This window comes from Dermacentor albipictus, chromosome 1, assembly GCF_038994185.2.
Source record: "Dermacentor albipictus isolate Rhodes 1998 colony chromosome 1, USDA_Dalb.pri_finalv2, whole genome shotgun sequence".
NCBI classification, from domain to species: domain Eukaryota; kingdom Metazoa; phylum Arthropoda; class Arachnida; order Ixodida; family Ixodidae; genus Dermacentor; species Dermacentor albipictus.
In genome coordinates this window covers 70,146,859-70,167,965 of record NC_091821.1, presented here as the reverse complement: position 1 = coordinate 70,167,965, position 21,107 = coordinate 70,146,859, and the positions used below count along the sequence as shown (strand labels likewise).

Sequence of the window (21,107 nt, the reverse complement as noted above, 5' to 3'; positions counted from 1 at the left end):
ACTGCAGAAACCCAATAACGTTCCAAGCATGCGCAGTGAGGACGACGCTATTTCTTTACGTACGTAACGCTTTTACGTTCGGTTGCAAACGCTAAATTAAAGCTCTACTATTAACACTGGCTCTAGATACGGAAGCTCACTCCATGTAGGAGCATATTAAACGTCTGAGTTCACATCAGGACACGTCAACACACTCCTACTGCATCAAAGGTCTCCGCTTTTATAGCCTTTCTAGGTGACTTTAAATCTCTAGGAGACTAAACTAGGGAATCTGGGATGATGACTGTATCTCGGGTAATCACAATCATCGAATCGCTTACAAAATCCCTCCCGTGGCGGCTCCGCCTCCTATGTTACACCCTCGCCCTCGACTACGTCGCAATCCGCGTGCAACCTGAGAAACCGAGGTTGACGCGGTTCACACGGTAGCCTTCGACATTGGCCCCTTTCATCAATTAGTTCAGCTTGTCAGGCCCAGGTTAAGGTAGAGGTGTCTTAGCGGTAATTACCACCTCCACGGAGGGCGCATTTGTTGTCGCCTCGAAGTGGGATCCTCTGTTTGCGCTTCACAGTCTGTGTCGGGCCTCGTTACCGTCTGAGCGCACGCTTATCGAAGCACGGCTTCGTAAGAAACGTCCAAAAAATGCTCATCACCGTATTGAGGCGTAAGACCAGCCGAAACACTGCCTGTTATTCGTGTCATAGAAAGATTTCGCGATGTGGTGCAGCGATTGCAGCACCTTGCTCGCCCCAAAATAAGAGTCATGAGTCCATACCCTTTCTGTCGCCTCCTGGAAACACGAGCATAGTTTTTGTTTTCTAGTCAGTGGCATTTGGAGATGACATACAGATGGTCAGAAGGATGTCATGGAGAGAGAAAGAGGGAGAGAGAGCAAATGATAAACTAAAGGCAGGGAGATTGATTAGGACTGAGCCCGGTTGGCTACCCTACACTGGGGAAAGGTAAAAGCAGAGGGAACGATTAAAACAAGAAGAGAAAGTCCACTGGGTATATCGATCGGGCACTCAGTACGGATCACAGGCGGTGACTTAATGCGGTAGCTTTCAAATATCGCAGCAGTGCTTTTGTGGCATTTTGTAGCTGCGATATGCGAGGCCATGGTCCCAATATCTTGTTCAAGGTGAACGGTTTTCTATCTAACTGATTTAGAGCTGCGCAGAGGTCATGTCTTTCATTTTCAAAAGATGGATAGTAGCACAGTAGGTGTTTTATAGTCTCCTCGACACCACAGGCATTGCACTCGACGCCGTCAGCCATTCCAATAAACACGTATATGTACTGGTGAATGCAACGCCCAAGCGTAAGCGGCACAGCATTGTTTCCTCATTTAGCGGAAGCCCAGGTAATAGCCGCAGTTGCATAGATGGATCGAGGGAGCGCAATCAATGTTGGGTGAATTCAGGTGTGTGCCACCTCTCCAATGCCATACGGTACGCTAACTTCCTTAAGTGTTGGGCTGCGTCCGTCCGCGATAAAGGTAGAGAAACAAGCGTTGCTCCTTCGTGTGCTTTCCTAGCAGCTTCGTCAGCGAGGTCGTTGCCGGAGATACCGTAATGGACCGGCAGCCACTGCAACACGACTTCATGTCATTTCGCGATAATATGTCGCCCCATTTCTCGTATCTCCGACACGATTTGTTCACAGGACCCGCGCCGAAGAGCTGGCACAAGACACTGTAACGCCTCCTTCGAGTAGCAGAATATTGCCCACTGATCAGCCGGTTGGTTGTTAATATAATCAACGGCACCTCAGAGGGCAGCAAGTTCTGAACCGGTCGATGTTCTCGAGTTTCCACAGCGGGCTAAAAGGCACCCTGTAGCGGAGGGCTTCACATCAATCCAAACTTCGTTTGTTTTCCAACAATTTATTAGGGGTCCTCCAGGCGTGGAGAGATGGGCCAGCAAACACACTACAGCTCTCACGCAAGCTAAAGAAAAACAGACCGTTTCTTTTTCGTTCGTGGACATTCATACAAAATATTAACCCATATTAAGAAATTGTCTGCTAGCACAAATATCTGAAAATTTAAATAGGTAGCACAAAGTAGTTAAACAAAAAAAAATTAGGGGGCTTTACGTGCCAAAACCACTTTCTGATTATGAGGCACGCCGTAGTGGAGGACATTGGAAATTTCGGCCACCTGGGGTTCTTTAACGTGCACCTAAATCTAAGTACACGGGTGTTTTCTCATTTCACGCCCATCGAAATGCGACCGCCATGGCCGGGAAAGTTAAACAAAAGCATAACAAGGAGACAGCCATATGCAGTCGCTACCGTTACTGTGCAGCATGCGAGAGCATAAAATTTGATCGAAGTATTCGAAATAGCTCACTTAAAAACAACGGAAAAATTGACGAATTTCTTGTAGTAGTCTGTAATGCCTTTTTGCTTCTCGCTCTCGGAGCGCCACTCAATCAGGATGCGGCGAACAGCGCCGACAATAGAAAAGTTAGGAAATTTATGAAAACTAAAGTAAAAGTAGAGTAAAACAGCTTTACGCCTGGGGAATCAGTAGCGCCGCCTGCTGAAATCCTTGTGTTTTCAATCTTTTAGTAACGACTGCTCACATTAGGGGGCACCGATGGGTGTTGGTGGGGTCGAATTAAGCGAAGCGGCATGCTTTCGCGTTCGAACTGAAATATTTTTCCTGCCTTAGCAATGTGCAGTTCCTCGCCGGGACGCCCCAGTGTGTTCGAATTAAGCACAAAAAAAAAGTCGGATTACCCTGGTGAAAACGGCCGGAGTTGACTGCACTTCAACACAAAGTACTTGCGGCGACAGAAATACTGAAGCCGAATTCGCCAATCTTTTAGTGCGTAAGAGCTGTTTTCCATTGGCCGGCCGCCTTCGCTAATAATATGCGCAGCATCAGGATGGGCTCGAAGTTGCTGTTACGAACAATGGTAGCATAGCAGATTTTTGTGAATACGTGCACTGCACCCGTATTCACAACGATGTGCTTACGCTGGAACTGTTCGTCAGAACAGGTACGCATTCAGAAAAAGTGTTAACACCAAGACATTCTTTTTGATACTTATTTTTTTTAAACGGCATGTGAGAAGGTGTTGTAAGACTGTATTCTGCAGCGAGTGCGTGATCACGGGATCAGCCATTGATCACTGCTATTTGCTCGTAAGTAACCTCTTAGTCTAGCGATTTCTGATGAGTTCTCTAACATAATTTTCTTGCCTTAATTTACTCGAATACTAAAAATACAGAGTAAACCAGACAAAATTATTAAAATTTCATCCCACAGATAGTTTTGTTTTGTATTAACTGCCGATCGACAAACTCGATACGCAAACGGTGGAGGACATTTTTTGGTCCTATAGACCCCCAAAAACCTGTATATAGAATATGGCATGCAGGTTGTACGGTGCCTTTAGACACCTACGCAAAGTAGCTGAAGATTATTGCGAATTACTCGTAGGCACATCCACCTCACTGGCATAGCTTTCATATTGCGACCCCCCGATATCTTATGACGATCACCTCGATCTGCCGTTCACTATGCATGAGCTGGACGCTGCGATTTCTGCTTCCCGACGATCGTCCGCCCCAGGGCCTGATGACATCACCTACTGTGCTCTCTGTCATCTGAGCGAGGAAGCGCGGGAAGTCCTTCTGTCATTTTACAATTACGCCTGGGACACCGCAGCAGTTCCGGACTATTGGAAGTAAATCCGTATAATGGCTCTTTTTAAATCAGGAAAGGGCGCATACCAGCTTTCTTCCGATAGACCTATCGCTCTAGCCTGCTGCGTCGGGAAAGTAATCGAACGCGTGGTGTTGACAAGATTGTAATGGCTCTTGGAGAAAGATGCCAGCTTTCAATACTTTATGAATGGATTCCACAGAGGACGGCTATATAAAGACGAAGTTATCGAGCTCATTTCATGCGTAGAACAGGAAAAGGAACGCCGGTGATTATTGGGTGCAATATTTTCGGACATAAAAGGCGCTTATGATAACGTCCTTCATAAGACCATTCTTGATGCGCTTGAAGACCTTGGCATAGGTGGCCGACTCTACGCGCAGATATTTAGCTACTTCAGTGGACGTACTATTTTTGTGTCGATGGCTGACAGTGAAAAGGGTAGACACCAAGTTAGCCTTGGGGTTCCGCAAGGAAGATCACCGGACTACAAACAAGGCTTTGAGAAAACCTTTGTTTTAGTGTAGATATGCATCCCTTCCTTCTGTACTCATCATAATGTTTCATCCCTCCTTTTTGTCCCCATTCCCTTTTCCCCTGTGCAGAGTATCAGGCCAGAGCATGCTAGCTCAGGCCGACCTCTCTGCCTTTCTAATAAATTATCTCTCTCTATCTCTCTCAACTGCTGACGTGTAATCTATATGCGCCATATATTAGCAACTTATCAAATCGCCCTTTTTTGCAACGATGTAGGGTTTAGAGAGAGCAAGAACAAGTGATAAAAGGCAGAGAGGTTAACCATATTAGTTGTCCGGTTGGCTACTCTGCACAGAGGGATGGGGTACGGGCAGAAAAAACGAAGAGAAAAGAAATGAATATCGAAAAAAAGTGCGTGTCCACACAATATAGTTTTCTTAGTCAGTCTCAATATTAGCCATTATTGCAGTTGCCCCGACAAGCTTGCAGAAATTTTAGTGGGAAACAACTATGGCATGGTTCACTTGTAATTTTATTTTGACGTGCGTAATGTGTAAGATGATTTCATTTGCATCAAAGCCAGAGACACAGGAAATGGTGTCGTCTTCGACCACTATAACAAACACGTCACTTACAGTATCAACGATGTCATTAACCCATAAAGAAAGGACCGCAAGGAACTTTCTTGGAGTATGCAACAAACAATTTGCTTGGAAGAACACAAATGTTTTCTTACAGCATCGCGCTGCCTGCGCTCATGTATACAGAGCCCATTGAAACAACAAAGGCGCCATACCACGTGTTTCATAGACGTACAATTACTTAACAAATTTGGCTTGTGCTTACGAGTTTAAACTTTGCTTAATGGTTAACAAGGAGCTGAGCAGACCACCGGATGCTTTCAACGTGCACCTGAAACATGGTACATGGGTGTGTAAGCAGTTCTCCCACCCGCAATAGCTTCCGCGGCTTGTTTGTTTGCTCGGTGCGAGAAGACACGTACAGGGCACACTTTATTTGATTGTGTTTATGAATACAGCATACATTGTTGGATGACTTAATTCCCTTTTCCATTCATGAAAAAATATTATTAAAAAAAACATGCACACGGATATGCACCCACTGAACTGGAGGAAGCGAAATTTCAGTGATAAAGCCAACGTCACCTTTTTAATGATGATATGTGTTGCTAGTCAGCCCAGTGTGTGCACGTGTGTGACTTTTAAAATCAAATGGATTCAGGGGTTGTGCGTGCCAAAACCAAGATATGATTATGAGACATGTCATAGTGGGGGACTCCGGAATAATTTTGAGCTCCTGGGATTCTTTTACGTACGCCTAATCCGCCTTACCATAGAAATACGACTGCTGCGGCCGGGATTTGATTCAGACCTCAGGGAGAAATGTCAAAGCCAGTACGCCACCACGCCGTGCGTGCGTCATCATTCGTCACTTCGCACGCTGTAACCGTGTGACGATGAACCGAACAACCGACAAGGTTCTTCGCGGAGGCCACTGTCGCAACCTTGTATTGCCATTTGATGAAATTATATGAACATTCTGCTCAATCAGATATGCCCGGATCTTAGCGATAGAACTTAATCGTACTTGAAGAAGAATTATTCTCATTTCGACACTGGGGCTGTTGTTCATATTAATGTGACAGTGGGACGGTATAGTATAACAGCTAAAATCTGTGCACCATGAAATTCCAAATTCAGGAACTCCAGGACGCAAAGAACGTGATTAAATGCAAATTGCAGATATCAAGGACAGACGTCAAGAAGAATGAACGTTCGAACTCCTAGAATATAAACTAGGTTCTCTGATCTGCTTGCTGTAATCCACGCGAATGAGATTATACAGTCCTGACCTAGAGGGGCACATATCTCTCACGGTTGCTGGAATATACCACAGTTTTCTCAATAAGGCACTCTGCGTTAGCTCGCTTTATTTTATCGTCCTCTGAATAGAACCGCGCTATCAAGGAGCATTGATGAGTTCGTGCAGCCGTATAAGTAGGCCTAACATGGACCAGCACTTATTCCAGCGGCACTCATAATAAGCGGAAAAACCGGGAGACATCAGTAATGAGTTGGCAGGGTTTTGCAATCCGTTTCCAGCGCATTTTTTGAGTCCCGTCTGAAACCGGACGCACTAATGCTTTCTAATAAAGTGAAACGTGATATCACGGAATATTGGTAGTTGTAGTTGCAATAATAATAAATTGTGACATTTTACAAGCCAAAACCACGATCTGATTATGAGGCACACCGTAGTTGGGCACTCCGGAAATTTGGACCACCTGGAGTCCTTTAACGTGCACCTAAATCTAAGTAAACGGGTGTTTTCGCATTTTGCCCGCATCGAAATGCAGCCGCCGTGGCCGGTATTCGACTGCGCGACCTCATGTTTAGCAGCGCAACACCATAGCCACTAAGCAACCACGGCGAGTGGTTGTAGTTGTGTAAGCACCAGCAATGTATATGGACCATGAAGAGTTATGAGCTTTTAGTGCGTTTGCGAGACATGGCAAGAACTGTGGCATTAAGCTTGTATGCGCTTTAGATTAATGTCACGCTTCACAATCGGTACTAACGTTGTTGCCTTCCTTGAAACTTCACCTGCATTTGCTGTTGTTCACATTTAACTGTACTGTGGCCCGTTAAAGGACCCTGGTGGTCAAACGTAATCCGCTGTCCACCACTGCGACGGGCGTCATAATCAGATCACGGTTGCTGCACGTAAACCCCAGAATTCATTTACATTTTAAACTGTCTGTCGTGATGTGCTTTGCTTGTGCTATACGTAGGGTGTTTTGTATAACGACTGCGTGGGGGCTCACATTGATGGTATGATGCAGAATAACGCAGCGTTCTCAATCCCAGAAAATTGAATGTTCCTTCATAATAGAGTGATGTATTGGTAGGGCTACCTGTCAACATAAAATGTTTTCTGGAGTTCTCATATCATGTTCGGCTTTTGAAGCCATATATCTACTGAAACTGTAGACAAACACGCGAGATCCAGCGAAGGTATCGTATGGATAAAAAAGTTGAGATTTAATATATAGCCGCAGTGCTACATCCGCGACTATAGCTTTCAACTTCGAACGATGAAGCCGTGAGCCACGCCTAGATATTTATAATTCCGGTTGTAAATCTAAGTAAGCGTTGGCTTGCCTAGATTGAGGAGTGCGTTAAAAAACCCAGTTGTTGATACTGAAATACAAAAACAGTCGCAGTTTCGCTTGAAAGGCGAAGCAGCGATTGCGATAGCAAATTAGTGGACAGGTATACGAAGTAACGATAGTAGATTTATCGGCCGCATAAACCTGTAAACGTTTTTGTAGGCATACTATAGACACGGACAAATTTGTGTGGCTATGAAGGGAAAGCTACGGGCGCGTGGATGCTGCGCATGTGTTACTGCCACTCCGCGGTTACCGCGCCAAGTAGTCTGGCAGCGTTTGACAGTGCTTTTAGTTGCTCGTAACAGACGGCGAATCAATGCAGCTTGCACGCGCCACGGTTTCGCATTTCCCCAGACGCGGAAGAGGGAAGCCGTGAAATAAGTAAACCCTTGCACTCAAGGTTGTGTTCTGTCTCACTAAAGTGTTGATAATAAGGTGTTTGGGTTTTTGTCTTGCCTAGCCTAATCGAACGTGGATTAAAATTCGAGACTCACTTGTGTGCGCTTTGCCTCCGTAGCTTTCCCTTCATAGCCACCGAAAGTTGTCCGCGAGTATAACTAAATTAAAAAGCATTGTCACACGCGCGCACAAAACAACATGAACACATCTCACTCGGCGATCGCGGAAGCTCGCTGCCAAACGCTGCAGTGAGGAAACGCGGTAGCAGCAGCGAGCGAATTCACCTTCGTGCTACCGCTCGCATCAACGCGAACTAGGTCGGGAAAACAGGGCGCAGCACGGACTCGGTACCCGTCGCAGATTGCTTATATGATACAGCGGCCCGGCTGGGCCGCGCTTGGGCCACCCGGAGTAGAACGCGTCCCCATTACCCACCCTCTCCCCGAAGCCTTGAGCGCGACGAAAGGCGTCGCGCTTCCACCCCGCTTTCCACCGTCGCGCGCGCGGGATTGAGCCGCGATGGCCAGCTCACCTCGCACGCTTTCACTCGCACATGCAGCATATGGCGCGCGGCGATGATATTATTTCACGTGGACTTTATACGGAACCTCTCGGCAACGCCGACGACAGAAATGCGCCTGGAGTGTCCGTATAATTTCTATCCCAATAATAAGTAAATAAGTTTAAAAGAAATGTGGTTAGCTGCACAAGAATTCCGTGCTCTTCTTCGTCGGCCACCGTGCATCGGCTAAAGTAAGTTCACACAACTCACTACATTATGTGGACGAGCTTTACGTGGTTGAGTGCTGCCGAATCGAATCACGCTGCACACAAGGATCCGTGTTGCGGGCGAGCTCCTAGTGTTGTGATTCGTTGCTTCTTAGTCGAGTTACGCTCGTTTGCGGGCCGAATCAGCGATCAGGCGCCAGTGGCGTATCCAGGAATGTTTTTCGAGGGAGGGAAGGGGTGGGGGTGCACGCAGTTGACCGGGGACGGGTGGAGAAGAGGGGTGGCTGGGCAAAACAGCATCCTGGCACACAAATTTTGAGAGGTTGCGAGGGCACACGCTTGGTGTGCCTCCTGCTCCCTGGCTACGGTCCTGTTCGGCATAGTACAAACTGTACAAACTCAATTCAGTTCACTTTGAGAGCCTGTGCATAATATATAGCAGCAGCCCATCTAGGAACAGTCGTGTAGTTGCAGATGTTGTTTCAGTCCCCAGAGCAATGTAAAAAAAAAACGGGCCCTGCTGTTGATTAAGCTTTTTAAAATCTTAGATTTATAAAACATCAAACTGTCGCGTGACATGTTTTGAAACATGCGCGACTTTTCGGGCCGCTTTCACGTGACACGTATAATTGTAGGTGATACTGAGGTGTCATTCGCGAATTCAACTCTCTCTACCTCTCTTTCTCTCTTATTATTATCTTTATTTTGTTCAGTCTCTTATCTATTTCTCCACAGTGACAAAAGAGCTTCGCCAATTATTTCTCTTGTTTCATCTTTCCAGCTTGGCTCCTTGGTCTGTTCGTTTGCAAGAGCGTCTCATACCTGCAAGGAGTTTCCGTTTGTGCATCCGTCAACACTCTGATGGCCATTTCAATTGACAGGTATTGTTCTTTTTTTCACTCATATTTTCTTTCAGTTTGCAAGCTGAGCTCACCTGTGTGATAGTGACGTCCGATCAGAGCTTCTTAGGACAGGTTCTCACCCTCTGAAAATGCGGGGTCATAATGCAATCCCGGTGATTCTCCTAATTATAAGCACCCATAAAAACCATTTAAACCATAGCTATAGCGTGGCACATGACCAATGAGTGTTAGTATTTCGCGGTATGCTAAGTTCTATATTTGTTTCTGTTGTGTATATACTGCGACAGTATGTGAAGTTTGGCTATACTGAAGAGCCCGATCAGACAAAGTCGTAGCCGAAGACACACACGTATAAAAAACACTACACGAAAGAACAGTAGAAGCAGAAAAAAGTAGAAATAATCAAAATGTTTCACAATTTCTATGAGTGAAAAAAATATTCTACATGGACTCTACAAATATGCAAAGACTTTGATATAAACTTACAAATTTATGCAAATCACGCGTAATGCAGAATTAATGTATGAGCTATGACAAGCGCGAGTAATATCTGCTCATGTGTATGTAGGCGCATATGCTATGCAAGCAACTTCTCATGTTCACTAAAATGTCAAAGACAATCCTAGAGCACGATAATTGCGATAAAACAAGAGATAAATGATTCCATTAATGCATATAGCTTTATAGATTTCATTTTATCATTGCACTAGTGGGACGCTTATATCCATTTTCTAGGTTGAACTCAGTCATCTTTGATCGCTTCAGGTGACCTCAACGGTGGTCAAACGTTTCTTTCTTTGCTTATTTCCTTTTTCTTTTTCCAGTCGCTGCCTAGAGCAGCGAAATCTTGGTTGTGGTAGCCGCAGAGATTACAGCAAAAAATACATATATGAGTAAAAGGCAGAAGTGCCGAAGCGAATATTTGCGTACGAGGCAATATGTTTGCGTCTAAGCGTATTGAGCGCTACAGTTTGTAGGCAATAGTATTAGCGATAATCTGAAGGTACTGATAACCCTTTATTCGGTTCTCTATACCCCTGAACAAATCTTCGTTGTGTTTGCAGTTTGCCCATAACATTCACAATCTACAAATCTGGAAGTAAAAACGACCCAAATAATATTAGTCCGATTTCTATTTTACCTGTTTTTTCGAAGGGCTTAGAAAAAAAGCATACACAAGCAATTGTATGGTTTCTCATATAAACACTCGCTCATCTCGATATCACAGTGTAGTTTTATCCAAGGCAAATGAAGTGAATTGACTTTACTATCCCAAAAAGAATTTATAACTAAGGCGTTCGATGCAAAAGAACTGGTCTTAGGTATATATTAAGATTCACAAAAGCCTCCCTCCCCCCATTCGATACTGTTCATCATACCACACTTTTACCTAAGCTGGGACAACACGGAGCACGTGGTCACGCAAGCCAGTTATTGTCTTCGTATCTGCAACATCGATCTGAGTACATTTGCCATAATCATTCAAACTCAAAAATGAAACCTTCCCCACATGCATGGTGTGCCACAAGGGAGCATTTTCGGACCACTTCTTTTGATTGTTTACATGAATCATCTTTTTCAGACCGCTGAAAATATCAAATGAATAGGACATACAGACGATACCACCATTTTTTCAGGGGCACAAATCCAGACACACTCGTACATTATGCAGACGTTGTGCTCCAGGATATTGCAAATTTGTGTGATAGAAACTATTTAAGAATTAATGCTAAAAAACACACGCGATCATGTTTCGCCCAAAGCTTAAGGCCCTAAATCTTGAAGACAGGTTGTACTTAAGAAGTGAAGAAATTAAAACTTTAAATGAGGTTAAAACACTAGGAGTTATATTTTCAGAAAATCTAATTCGGAACAAACATGTCGAATGTCTTTGCAGAAAGCTAAACAGATTAACGGGACTGTTACATAGACACCATGTCTTACCTAGGACTATGAAACGAACTGTGTATAACTTACTTTTTCTTTCTACACTAAATTATTGTCACCTAGTCTGGGCAACAACATCAAAACAAAACATCACTAAACTAATATTATGTCAAAAACGAGCAATCCGTGCTGTAGCTAATCTTTCCTCCAAAGAACACACGTCTAAATATTTTTACGAATACAAAATAATGCCAGTTGAATTCATTTATTCATTTCGTCTAGCATGCATGTACAGAATTACGTTGAGAACGAGAAATATTGATTATGTTGATTTGTTTAACCTCAATTGTCGCGAAATTCCCTATAACAAGAGACATGCTGACATTTGGTTAACACGCTTTTGTCGTACTAATTATGGGCAGCAATCTCTATCCTACGGAGAGAGGAAGACGAAGTGCTTCTCTTGCGGAACACATCTCGCCCGTCTCTGTGTTTTTCTGGACTTCTTACTGCACCTGTGGGGTCTACCGCCCCCTCCATCGCGGTGATGGATGTACAACACCCCGAGGATCCTCCCGGTTCCCGTTCACCCGCGGACATCGGTTCGAGGAAGCGAGGAAGTACGTCAAGTGGTAGCGAGGACACAGAGCTGTACTGCGGATCAGGTGACGAGTCCTCGGAGGACAGCTTTCGACTTGTCCAGTACCGCAAGGCCAAACGAAGAATTATCAACTCATCTTCGGCATCCAGCTCGAACACTGTGAAAACAGCTCCTCAGCGATGGCCTCACTCCATCCTGTTTGTGCCACAGAACGCTACCGACAACCTGCGCGTCCTCAACAGGCAAGCACTCTCCGTGTATCTAGAGAACACCGTGCCAAATGAGATCAAGGATGTTAGGATAAATACTAGACGAAACATCCTGGCAATCGATGTGATGAACCCGAGTGCACTGACCATACTACAACATGTAACGCAGCTGGGAAACATCAAGGTCCGATCCATCGTGCCAACGAATGGTGCCACAATAACTGGAATCATCTATGACATTGACAATGAAATATCCAATGCACACCTCCCAATTCTCATAAAACCAGCAAGCGAACACAACGTGATTGTGCACGTTGGTCGCCTCGGCAACACACGTTGTGTGAAGATAACCTTCAAAGGCGACTGCCTTCCACCCTACGTGAAGGTCGGCCACTTTCGCCACCAGGTTCGACCATTTATTCCAAGACCAATGCAACGCTTCAATTGTCAGAAGATTGGACATGTGAAGGGTGTTTGCAGAAATTCGGCCCTGTGCCCTCGATGTGCCGAACCCCACTCAGAAGACAACTGCAGCGCAACCACGTTCAAGTGTCCTAACTGTTAAGGTGATCACTGCGCCTCTTCCAAAGACTGTCCCCAGATCAAGAAAGAGTTCACCATTCTTAAGCAAATGGTGAGAGACAACTCTACCCACAAAGAGGCCGCTGTGAAAGTACGGCGAAGACGACGTCACCGACAACGGTCTTCACGGCGGAAAACATCAAGCTTTCAGGAAAAGTCCCCTCGTCAAGCATCATCATCAGCGGACGTTTCCAGTACTCCGATCACCAATGTTGGAAGGGAGCAAACTGCCAGATCTCTCTCCACAAAGGAATGGCCGCCACTTCCGCGTACACGACCGCCAGAAGAGCCGCAGAAGAAGCCGCCCCCAGTACAGCAAGGTGCTGTATCCGAGGAGTCGCGGAAAACAGATGAGCAAGTGATAGCACTTATTAGACCTTTAATGAATGCCATTCGCGTGCTGCTAAGCAACATGCACACACCGTCTGCCAGAAGTGCGCTTCAAGTACTGGACGCTCTGAGTCCGGTGCTTGCAAGCCTTGAGTAGATCATGGTTCCACAGCCACGCTCTTTTAGGGAAGAGGTCCGACAAGCAGCTATTTTTCAGTGGAATGCCCGCGGACTCAGAGCGCGCCTTTCGGATTTCCGTCGCTTCCTGTTCGCCAATATGTTTGCCATTATCGTCATTTGCGAGCCGAACTTATTCAACAAAATCAGGCTTTCTGGATATGAATCATTTATGTCGTCAGCTGTTTATGAAAACAGTAAGGTTTTGGTGTTCATTCGCCGTGACCTCACCTACACTCATCAGCCTGTACCACCTAATGACAGTAATCAATATATATGCCTAAACGTAAGGAAAAAGAATCTGGCCTTCACTTTTGTAGGCGCCTACCTATCTCCGTCAAGTCGATTTGATTACAAAAGACTACGAGACATCCTTTCCTCAACTTCCAATCCCTGGGTCATCACTGGAGATTTCAACGCCCATCATACACTCTGGGGAAGTCCGATCATCAACGCAAGAGGCAGAGCTCTGGTATCTTTCGCCTACAGTAATGAACTTTGGCTGCTGAATGATGGAAGTCCTACGTTTTTACGTGGCTCCACGTACAGCAGCTGTCTTGACTTGGCTTTCGTCTCACGAAGCCTAGTCAGACATGCAGGGTGGTTTGCGGACATAGAGACGCACGGAAGCGACCATATCCCCACGTACATCAAGATCAGAGGATTGACCGCTTCCAAAATACGGGATAAGATCCAAAGAGTGGACTGGCCTAAATTTCAGTCTATTATGGAAGAACACTGCGACGCCAATCCATTTTTCGACTTGGAAGAGGCAATCAAGAGCGTGGTGCAAGACACTATGCGTACTCTAACATGCTCCTCGAAACTTAATGATTATGATGTGGAACTAGAACGACTTCGAGCAATCCGACGACGTGCTGAATGAAGATACCGACGTACGAAAACAATGGACGATCTACGGACCGCCAGGCGCACGCAAAAGAAGATACAGCGCCGGTTAGACAAGCTCGAATCGCAACGTTGGGCTGCCTTCTGTGAGTCGCTAGATCCACGCAAGCCTTTATCGCAACTATGGAGAATGGTGCGCGGACTGCGGACACTTCCCGTACAGCGATTCCCATTCAAGGCACTTGCCCTCTCTCAAAAGAGATCGGAGATTGACGTGGCAGAGGATTTCTGCGCCAGATTATCCGGCCAACTCACAGCTACCAACATTCCATCGCCTTCGAGCAGCTGTCCGCCACCACGTGATCACCGGCTGGATCTACCATTCTCGATCCACGAACTTAAGGCAGCATTAGCTTTGTGTAGCCGCACATCAGCGCCAGGACCTGACGGAATTTCCTACCGAGCTTTGTGTCACCTGGGGGAGCGAGCGAGAGGGGTTCTTCTTGAGGTGTACAATGAATCTTGGAGAAATGGCACGCTACCCACAACCTGGATGACAAGTCGCCTTGTTCCACTGCTGAAGCCTGGCAAGTCGCCGTTGGAGCTCTCCTCATATCGCCCGATCGCTTTGGCGAGCTGTGTGGGCAAAGTAATGGAAAGGATGATCCTAGGACGCCTGGAGTGGTACTTGGAGTACCACAACACCTACCCAGATGCCATGGCGGGCTTCCGACGCGGTCGATCATCGATCGATAACGTCGTCGACCTGGTCACCTACATTCAACATGAGAAACGCCGTAAGCGTCTCTGCGCATCCTTATTCCTCGACGTTAAAGGGGCGTATGACAACGTTACGCATGAAGCCATCCTCTCTGCTCTCGCAGAGGTAGGAGTGGGTGGTCGGTTGTTTCAATGGATACGGAGCTATCTATCCATGCGATCCTTCTTTGTAAGCACCGAGGAAGACCATACTTCTCTACATTATAGCTACCGCGGCGTCCCCCAGGGCGGTGTACTTAGCCCCGTGTTGTTTAATCTAACACTAATTGCTCTCCTTGAGCACGTGCCAACCACAGTCAGGCTATCAATGTACGCGGATGACATCTGCATATGGACATCTGCAGTAACACGCCTACAGCTGCGAGCGAGAATTCAGAAAGCCGCGACACAAACTGCTGTCTACCTCCGTAATCGAGGCCTCGAAATTTCCTCCGAGAAATGCGCACTAGTGCCATTTACGCGCAAACCCATGGCAAACTACAGTGTAACGATAAATGGCCAAGTAATACGACGGGTCCGATCGTACAAGTTTCTAGGTGTCATAATCGACAGGGACTTGTCATGGAGCCCACACATATCTTACGTGAAAAAACGGTTGACAGGCATATGCCACCTGTTCAAATTTTTCCCTGGCAAGACCTGGGGAATGTCGCCTAGTGCCATGTTACAACTGTACAGGGTGCTTTTTCTGGGATTTCTGCGATACAGCTTGCCAGCAATAAACAACACAGGCAAAACGAATCTACGCACTATACAAAGTTTTCAGGGTCAAGTGCTCCGGATCTGTCTAGGCCTGCCTCAGAGTGCTTCAACAGTGGCTACGATAGCAATCGCTAGAGACCACCTTGTCAAGACCCACATTGAAATTGAAGTACTCAGGACCCATATAAGGCATCTAGCCAGGACTCCTCGTCACCATTTAGCCTCTCTACCAGCGGACAGGCCACACACATCTTTCAGCCAAACGATAACTGCATATGATGAATCATTGCCAGCTTGTTTCACTCCGGCTGCGAGACCTTCGATCCCTCCATGGTGCCTCGCTCAGCCGAAAATCAACCTCGCAATACCTGGTATCTCGAAAAAAGCTGATCTGTCATCACCAGCCCTTAGACAGCTCACGCTACTATATTTGTACGAGAATTACCGTGACTCTACGCATATTTACACTGATGGATCTGTCCTTCCAAGCAGCTCCGCGGCGGCAATCGTCATACTAGCGAAAGCTACAACAATCAAATTTAAGACGACCCACGCGACAACATCGACAGCAGCAGAGCTCGCAGCGCTCTTTACTGCTCTTCATCACATTGGTGATGAACCGCCACACAAATGGACAATATTCTGTGACTCGAAGGCGGCACTGCAGTCTCTACTGTCACCTTTACGACGCGGACCGCACGAACAACTAATATTCCATATTACAGAGACATTACACCATATAAGTGATGCAGGCCACGACATAACCTTTCAGTGGCTTCCAAGTCACTGCGGGATTGTCGGCAATGAACGGGCGGATCACGCTGCCCGCTCAGCCCATACTGAGGAGCGCCACGTCCCCATTCCTCTTGCTAGAACTGACGCTGCACGGAAGCTCCGCCTACTTGCTCGGCAGTGCACCGCGTCGCAATGGAATGAGCCACATTTAAGAAATCCGCGACTGCACTCACTTGATCCAACATTAAGTCTTCGAGCGCCATCACAGCTTCGCCGTAGAGACGCCACGCTTTTATATCGACTTTGGTTGGGCGTTGCCTTTACTAAAGCCTATGACTTCCGCATAGGGATGACCGACACCCCAACCTGTGACCACTGCGGCCATGAAGAATCAATTGGCCATATTTTGTGCACCTGCCCGCAGTACAGTCCACAGAGGGCATGCCTCAGCCAGGAACTAGACCAACTGGACGACCAACCACTATCCGAAAAAAGAATTCTGCAACATCGAAAGGACCTACCGTCACAGAAGAAGGCCGTGCAAGCGCTTTTGCGCTTCTTGCGATCTACCGGCCTGTGTGAACGACTTTAACTGGAACGCCTTTTGTGTGTATGTCTCCATGTGTGCGCGTTCGTGTTTTTTTTTTTTGCGTTTCCCTCTCTGTCATCTTTCTAACCCCTATCCCCCATCCCCAGTGCAGGGTAGCAAACCGGAGACTCATATCTGGTTAACCTCCCTGCCTTTCCTCTTCATTCTCTCTCTCTCTATCCTACCGCATTGCTGATCTTCTAAACACTCTAAATTCAAGTGGATTAAACCGGGATGCTATGTCTCCTCGTTCCTTTTTTACTTATTTCCTTTCGAAAAATCCCGCTGTTTGATTCTTATACTTGTATTTGATTATTGTATACATATCAGTATGCATGAGCATGTGTATTCCGACCTATATATACGTATGTCGTCTATTTATATCAAGTTCGATGCGTCTGATATATTCATTTTTCTTTTCATTTTTTTAGCTGCATTGTCACAGTTTATTTTGTGAAATTATTTCATATGTACCTCTTTGATACCGTTTTTCATTTTTTGTGCTCCACACACACACAAAAAAAAACAATTTACTACCTGTACATCCATGTTACTGTTTCTATTTTTTTCACATTCTCTGTAAAGTGCCTAGGCTTATGTTTTCATGTACCTATGTTACTGCTGCCCATTGTCGAATTGTACCATAGGGGGCCGGGCTTAGTCAAGCTGCAGTAATGCAGCTTTTTCCCGCCACCCCCCTCTCTCTCTTTGTTGAGAGATGAAATAAAGCTTGATTGGATTTAGGTATATTAAATCGAATTTATTTGCCTTCTTTTCTAAGATTTTTCTACGTGCCGAGTGACTTACTCGTATATAATCCTGATTTCCGAGCTGTGTGAATGGTGGCTGGTGGAATGCTATTTTTTAAAGCAAGAATCACTATTTAAATCACTGAATAGTCGGTGGCACATGAAATAGGCAAGCTTAACGTGTTATTACTCTATTGAAATTAACGTTGAAGGCCAAACACTGTCTTCTGACGTGTCTACTTTGTAGTGTTCGGAAATTTGCACGTCACCATTGCGGTCTTGAGCTATATTTACTGAGATCCAAAAGCCTTAAGACAACCCGTCTCGTATTAAATCAGTAGTTTCATTATCGTGCAGGTAGGCCAAGCTCGGTTTTTCTGATGATCCATCAACAGCTTGATCGAAACAGAGCATCTGCCATTGCATGGATGGACAAGCACGCTCGATGGATAAGAAAAGAGTCAAATCGAGGGAAATTAACTGTGTTGTAATAAATATAGCTGTGACCATGGATCAGCTCTCCTGAACAACCAACGTTAATAATTTAAAGTTTAATTAGAATTCGGAGAATAGAGGAGGAACTTTTAGCCCCTATCCAGGAAGCTGTTTGTTCGTTAGTGCTCTTTACCATGAGCCGGTGGCTTCTGCTAATAGCATGTCCAGTATCAGGATCGGCTGGAATTTTTTCTCACAATTGCAGCGTAAGCGCTTGTTGTGAATACGGGCCCTCATTTCCAGTTCATGCCTTTCTGCTTTAGTGTAGGTTGCATCATCGTCCTTTTCAAGGGCAGTATTTCAACAAACAGGGTCTATACCCTGTTTGACACTTGTATATACTAACGGCAATGCTTCAGGGAACTTCCACATATCCGTAAACTCCTACTCGAAAACTGTTCGTAAGAGCAAAATCCGGCCAATCCAAGTCGACGTAAAGCGTACCTGTGACGTAGCTGTGACGTCGCTCATAGTGACATGTGACTTCGAGAATTATTCAAGGCAACATCTGTTATTTGTGTAATTTGTTGCTTCGATAGACCAGTTAAAGTTCAGAAAAATAATAAAACAAGCAATCCGAATGTCTCCGTGTTTTTGTTTTGCTTCGCACCGCAACAAGAGTGATGTATTTCCGTTTTGTCGGCTCGTTCCCACGTCGTGCAGTCGCGCGCACAGACACCGAAACTATGTCATTTTCTACAGTGTTCTAGCGCACGATCATGCTCTGTGAGAGAGAGAGAAGCAACCTTATTTGAAGCCTTATTTGACCAAGGGATTCGGGCACGTAGGCCCCAGGGTCACCGCACAACCCCTCTGCACTAAACGTTTGTGAGTTCATAAAGTCCCATGACGTGGACGTCCCGGTAAGCAGCAATGTTCTGCCTGGCCGGATCCATCGATCCCATTCCTCCTAGGTGATAAGGAGCTCCAGGCCCCGGGCATTCAAGGAGAATGTGGACAAGGGTAGCATAGGAGTGAGTGCATTGAGCACAAGAAGGAGTTCTATGTTCCGGGTGGACGCGGGAGAGTAAGTAGGGATAGGGAAGGCTGCGGGTCTGAAGGTGGCGCCATAGTATTTGGTGATCCACTTGTGTCTGCCTCAATGTTCGTGTAGCACTGACTTATACCGCCAGTCAGGTGCTCTCGGGCACAGAGCGCAAAATTGTACGCTGCACGAAATGACACAAACGCAACAGCTCACGTTTGACGCCTTCAGCGTAAGTGCGCCATGCAGCAAAAAAAGGGACAAAAAAGAAGAATGCGCGGTCTTTGACGTATGCGTCACGCGGTCCTCGAGCTCCGGTATGGGAGAACGCAGGGAAGTGATTTCGCTTGAAGTGGCTAGACGGGGCAAGTGAAGAGACTGTTATGTTGGTGGTGACACTTGCCTCCTGAAATCGTGGGTTCGTGGCACTGAAATATTTTTATCTCGGCTATTAATGAACTGTGCTGTTTAAATCGGGGAACAAAAACGAATTTTCAAATTACAGACCAGTTTCAGTATTACCTGTAATTTCAAAAGGATTAGAAAAAATTATCTGTAAAAGGGTTACATCATTTTGCGAAAAACATTCTATCATATCCAAGCAACAATTTGGTTTTCGAAAAGGAATGTCGACAGAGCTTGCTTTACTGTCACAAAAAGAATTCATTCTTAATGGTTTTGAAGATAAAAAGATAACAATAGGAGTTTTTATTGACTATTCTAAAGCGTTCGACCGGATTAATCATTTAATTTTATTTGATAAATTACGACATTATGGGTTTCGCGGCACTCCATTAGCACTTATACAGTCATATTTAAGACATAGAAAGCAGTGCGTCTCAATTAAATCCCACCAATCAACCCTTCAAAAAATTTTGCAAGGAGTTCCGCAAGGCAGTGTTCTTGGGCCAACATTGTTCAACATCTACATAAATGACATCGTTCATATAAGCAAAAAAACACACTTCATAATTTATGCCGATGACAGCAGCTTGTTTTTCCAGTCAACTAGTCTGGCTTACCTTTCGAACCTGGCAAATAACACCCTGAGTAGTTTACTTAATTGGAGTAAAACTAACTCGTTGGAAATAAATAGTACGAAAACAAAAGCTATTCTGTTTGCTCCACCACAGAAAAAAATTGATAGAAACATAATGTTAACGCTTGGTGCGGAAAGGATAGAGCTTGTAAAAACAGTAAGGACTCTGGGAGTAGTTTTTAATGAGCATTTATTGTGGGATGATCACGTCGCCCGAGTTTCAACGTCTTTGGCCAGGGCTTGTGGCATACTATGCAAATTCAGACATGTTTTACCCCCTAAAATTAAACTTTTAATCTACAACAGCCTTCTTGCTCCTCATATAAATTATTGCAATCTCGTATGGGGAACCACTTCTCAAACGAATCTTCAGAGACTACTAGTCCTGCAGAAAAAAGCCGTTCGCAATATTGTGAATGCCTCTTACGATGCTAATACAGCTGCAATATTTCGCTCCCTTAATCTGATTCCCGTACAACACTCGTACGAAACAAACCTTGTTTTAAAGTGCAAAAACAGTCTTCTATACAACAACACATTTTTCTTAGATATATGCAAATTAACTTTCCCCACACATGTACCGTACAATATGAGGCAAAAGAATGCTTGGCTACTGCCATTTTCAAGAACAAATTATGGCTTTACTAGATTAGAATATCGCGTACCGAAGTTACTAAACGCCTTACAGAATGTTGATATAACCCTAAATGATATTTCAAGGCGAACGTTGACAGCACAACTTTCGGAATACGGCGCATTTACGTGGAACCAGTGACGCAAACGGTTGAGCAATGATTAAAATGACTTATATAACGGTATTTTGCTTATATTTTTTGAGTATCCTTTGTACAAAAGCATGTTGCTGTACTAAATTATACCCTTATAAGTGGCTGTATAAATTACAATGGCGTGTTTTTGAAAAATGAATGTTGTCACAATGTTTAAAGAACAATGTTTCAAGAAAATGTTATAAATGTACTTGTCTTTTTTTGTATTGGTGAATATGTGCGCACTTCTATCTTTTTCTCTCTCTCTCTTATTGACAAATTAACAGAAAGCT

The 21,107-nt window shown here is 45.2% G+C and overlaps 1 protein-coding gene across 1 annotated transcript in view; it reads left to right on the top strand.

The window, feature by feature from the left end:
* LOC135906723 (neuropeptide SIFamide receptor-like) overlaps window positions 1–21,107 on the top strand; it is a 111,118-nt gene that overhangs the window by 83,721 nt on the left and 6,290 nt on the right. Inside the window, exon 2 of the mRNA XM_065438309.1 lies at window positions 9,257–9,356. Within this exon, the coding sequence (XP_065294381.1) occupies window positions 9,257–9,356 (100 nt within the window). The remainder of the gene's footprint in view (window positions 1–9,256; window positions 9,357–21,107) is intronic.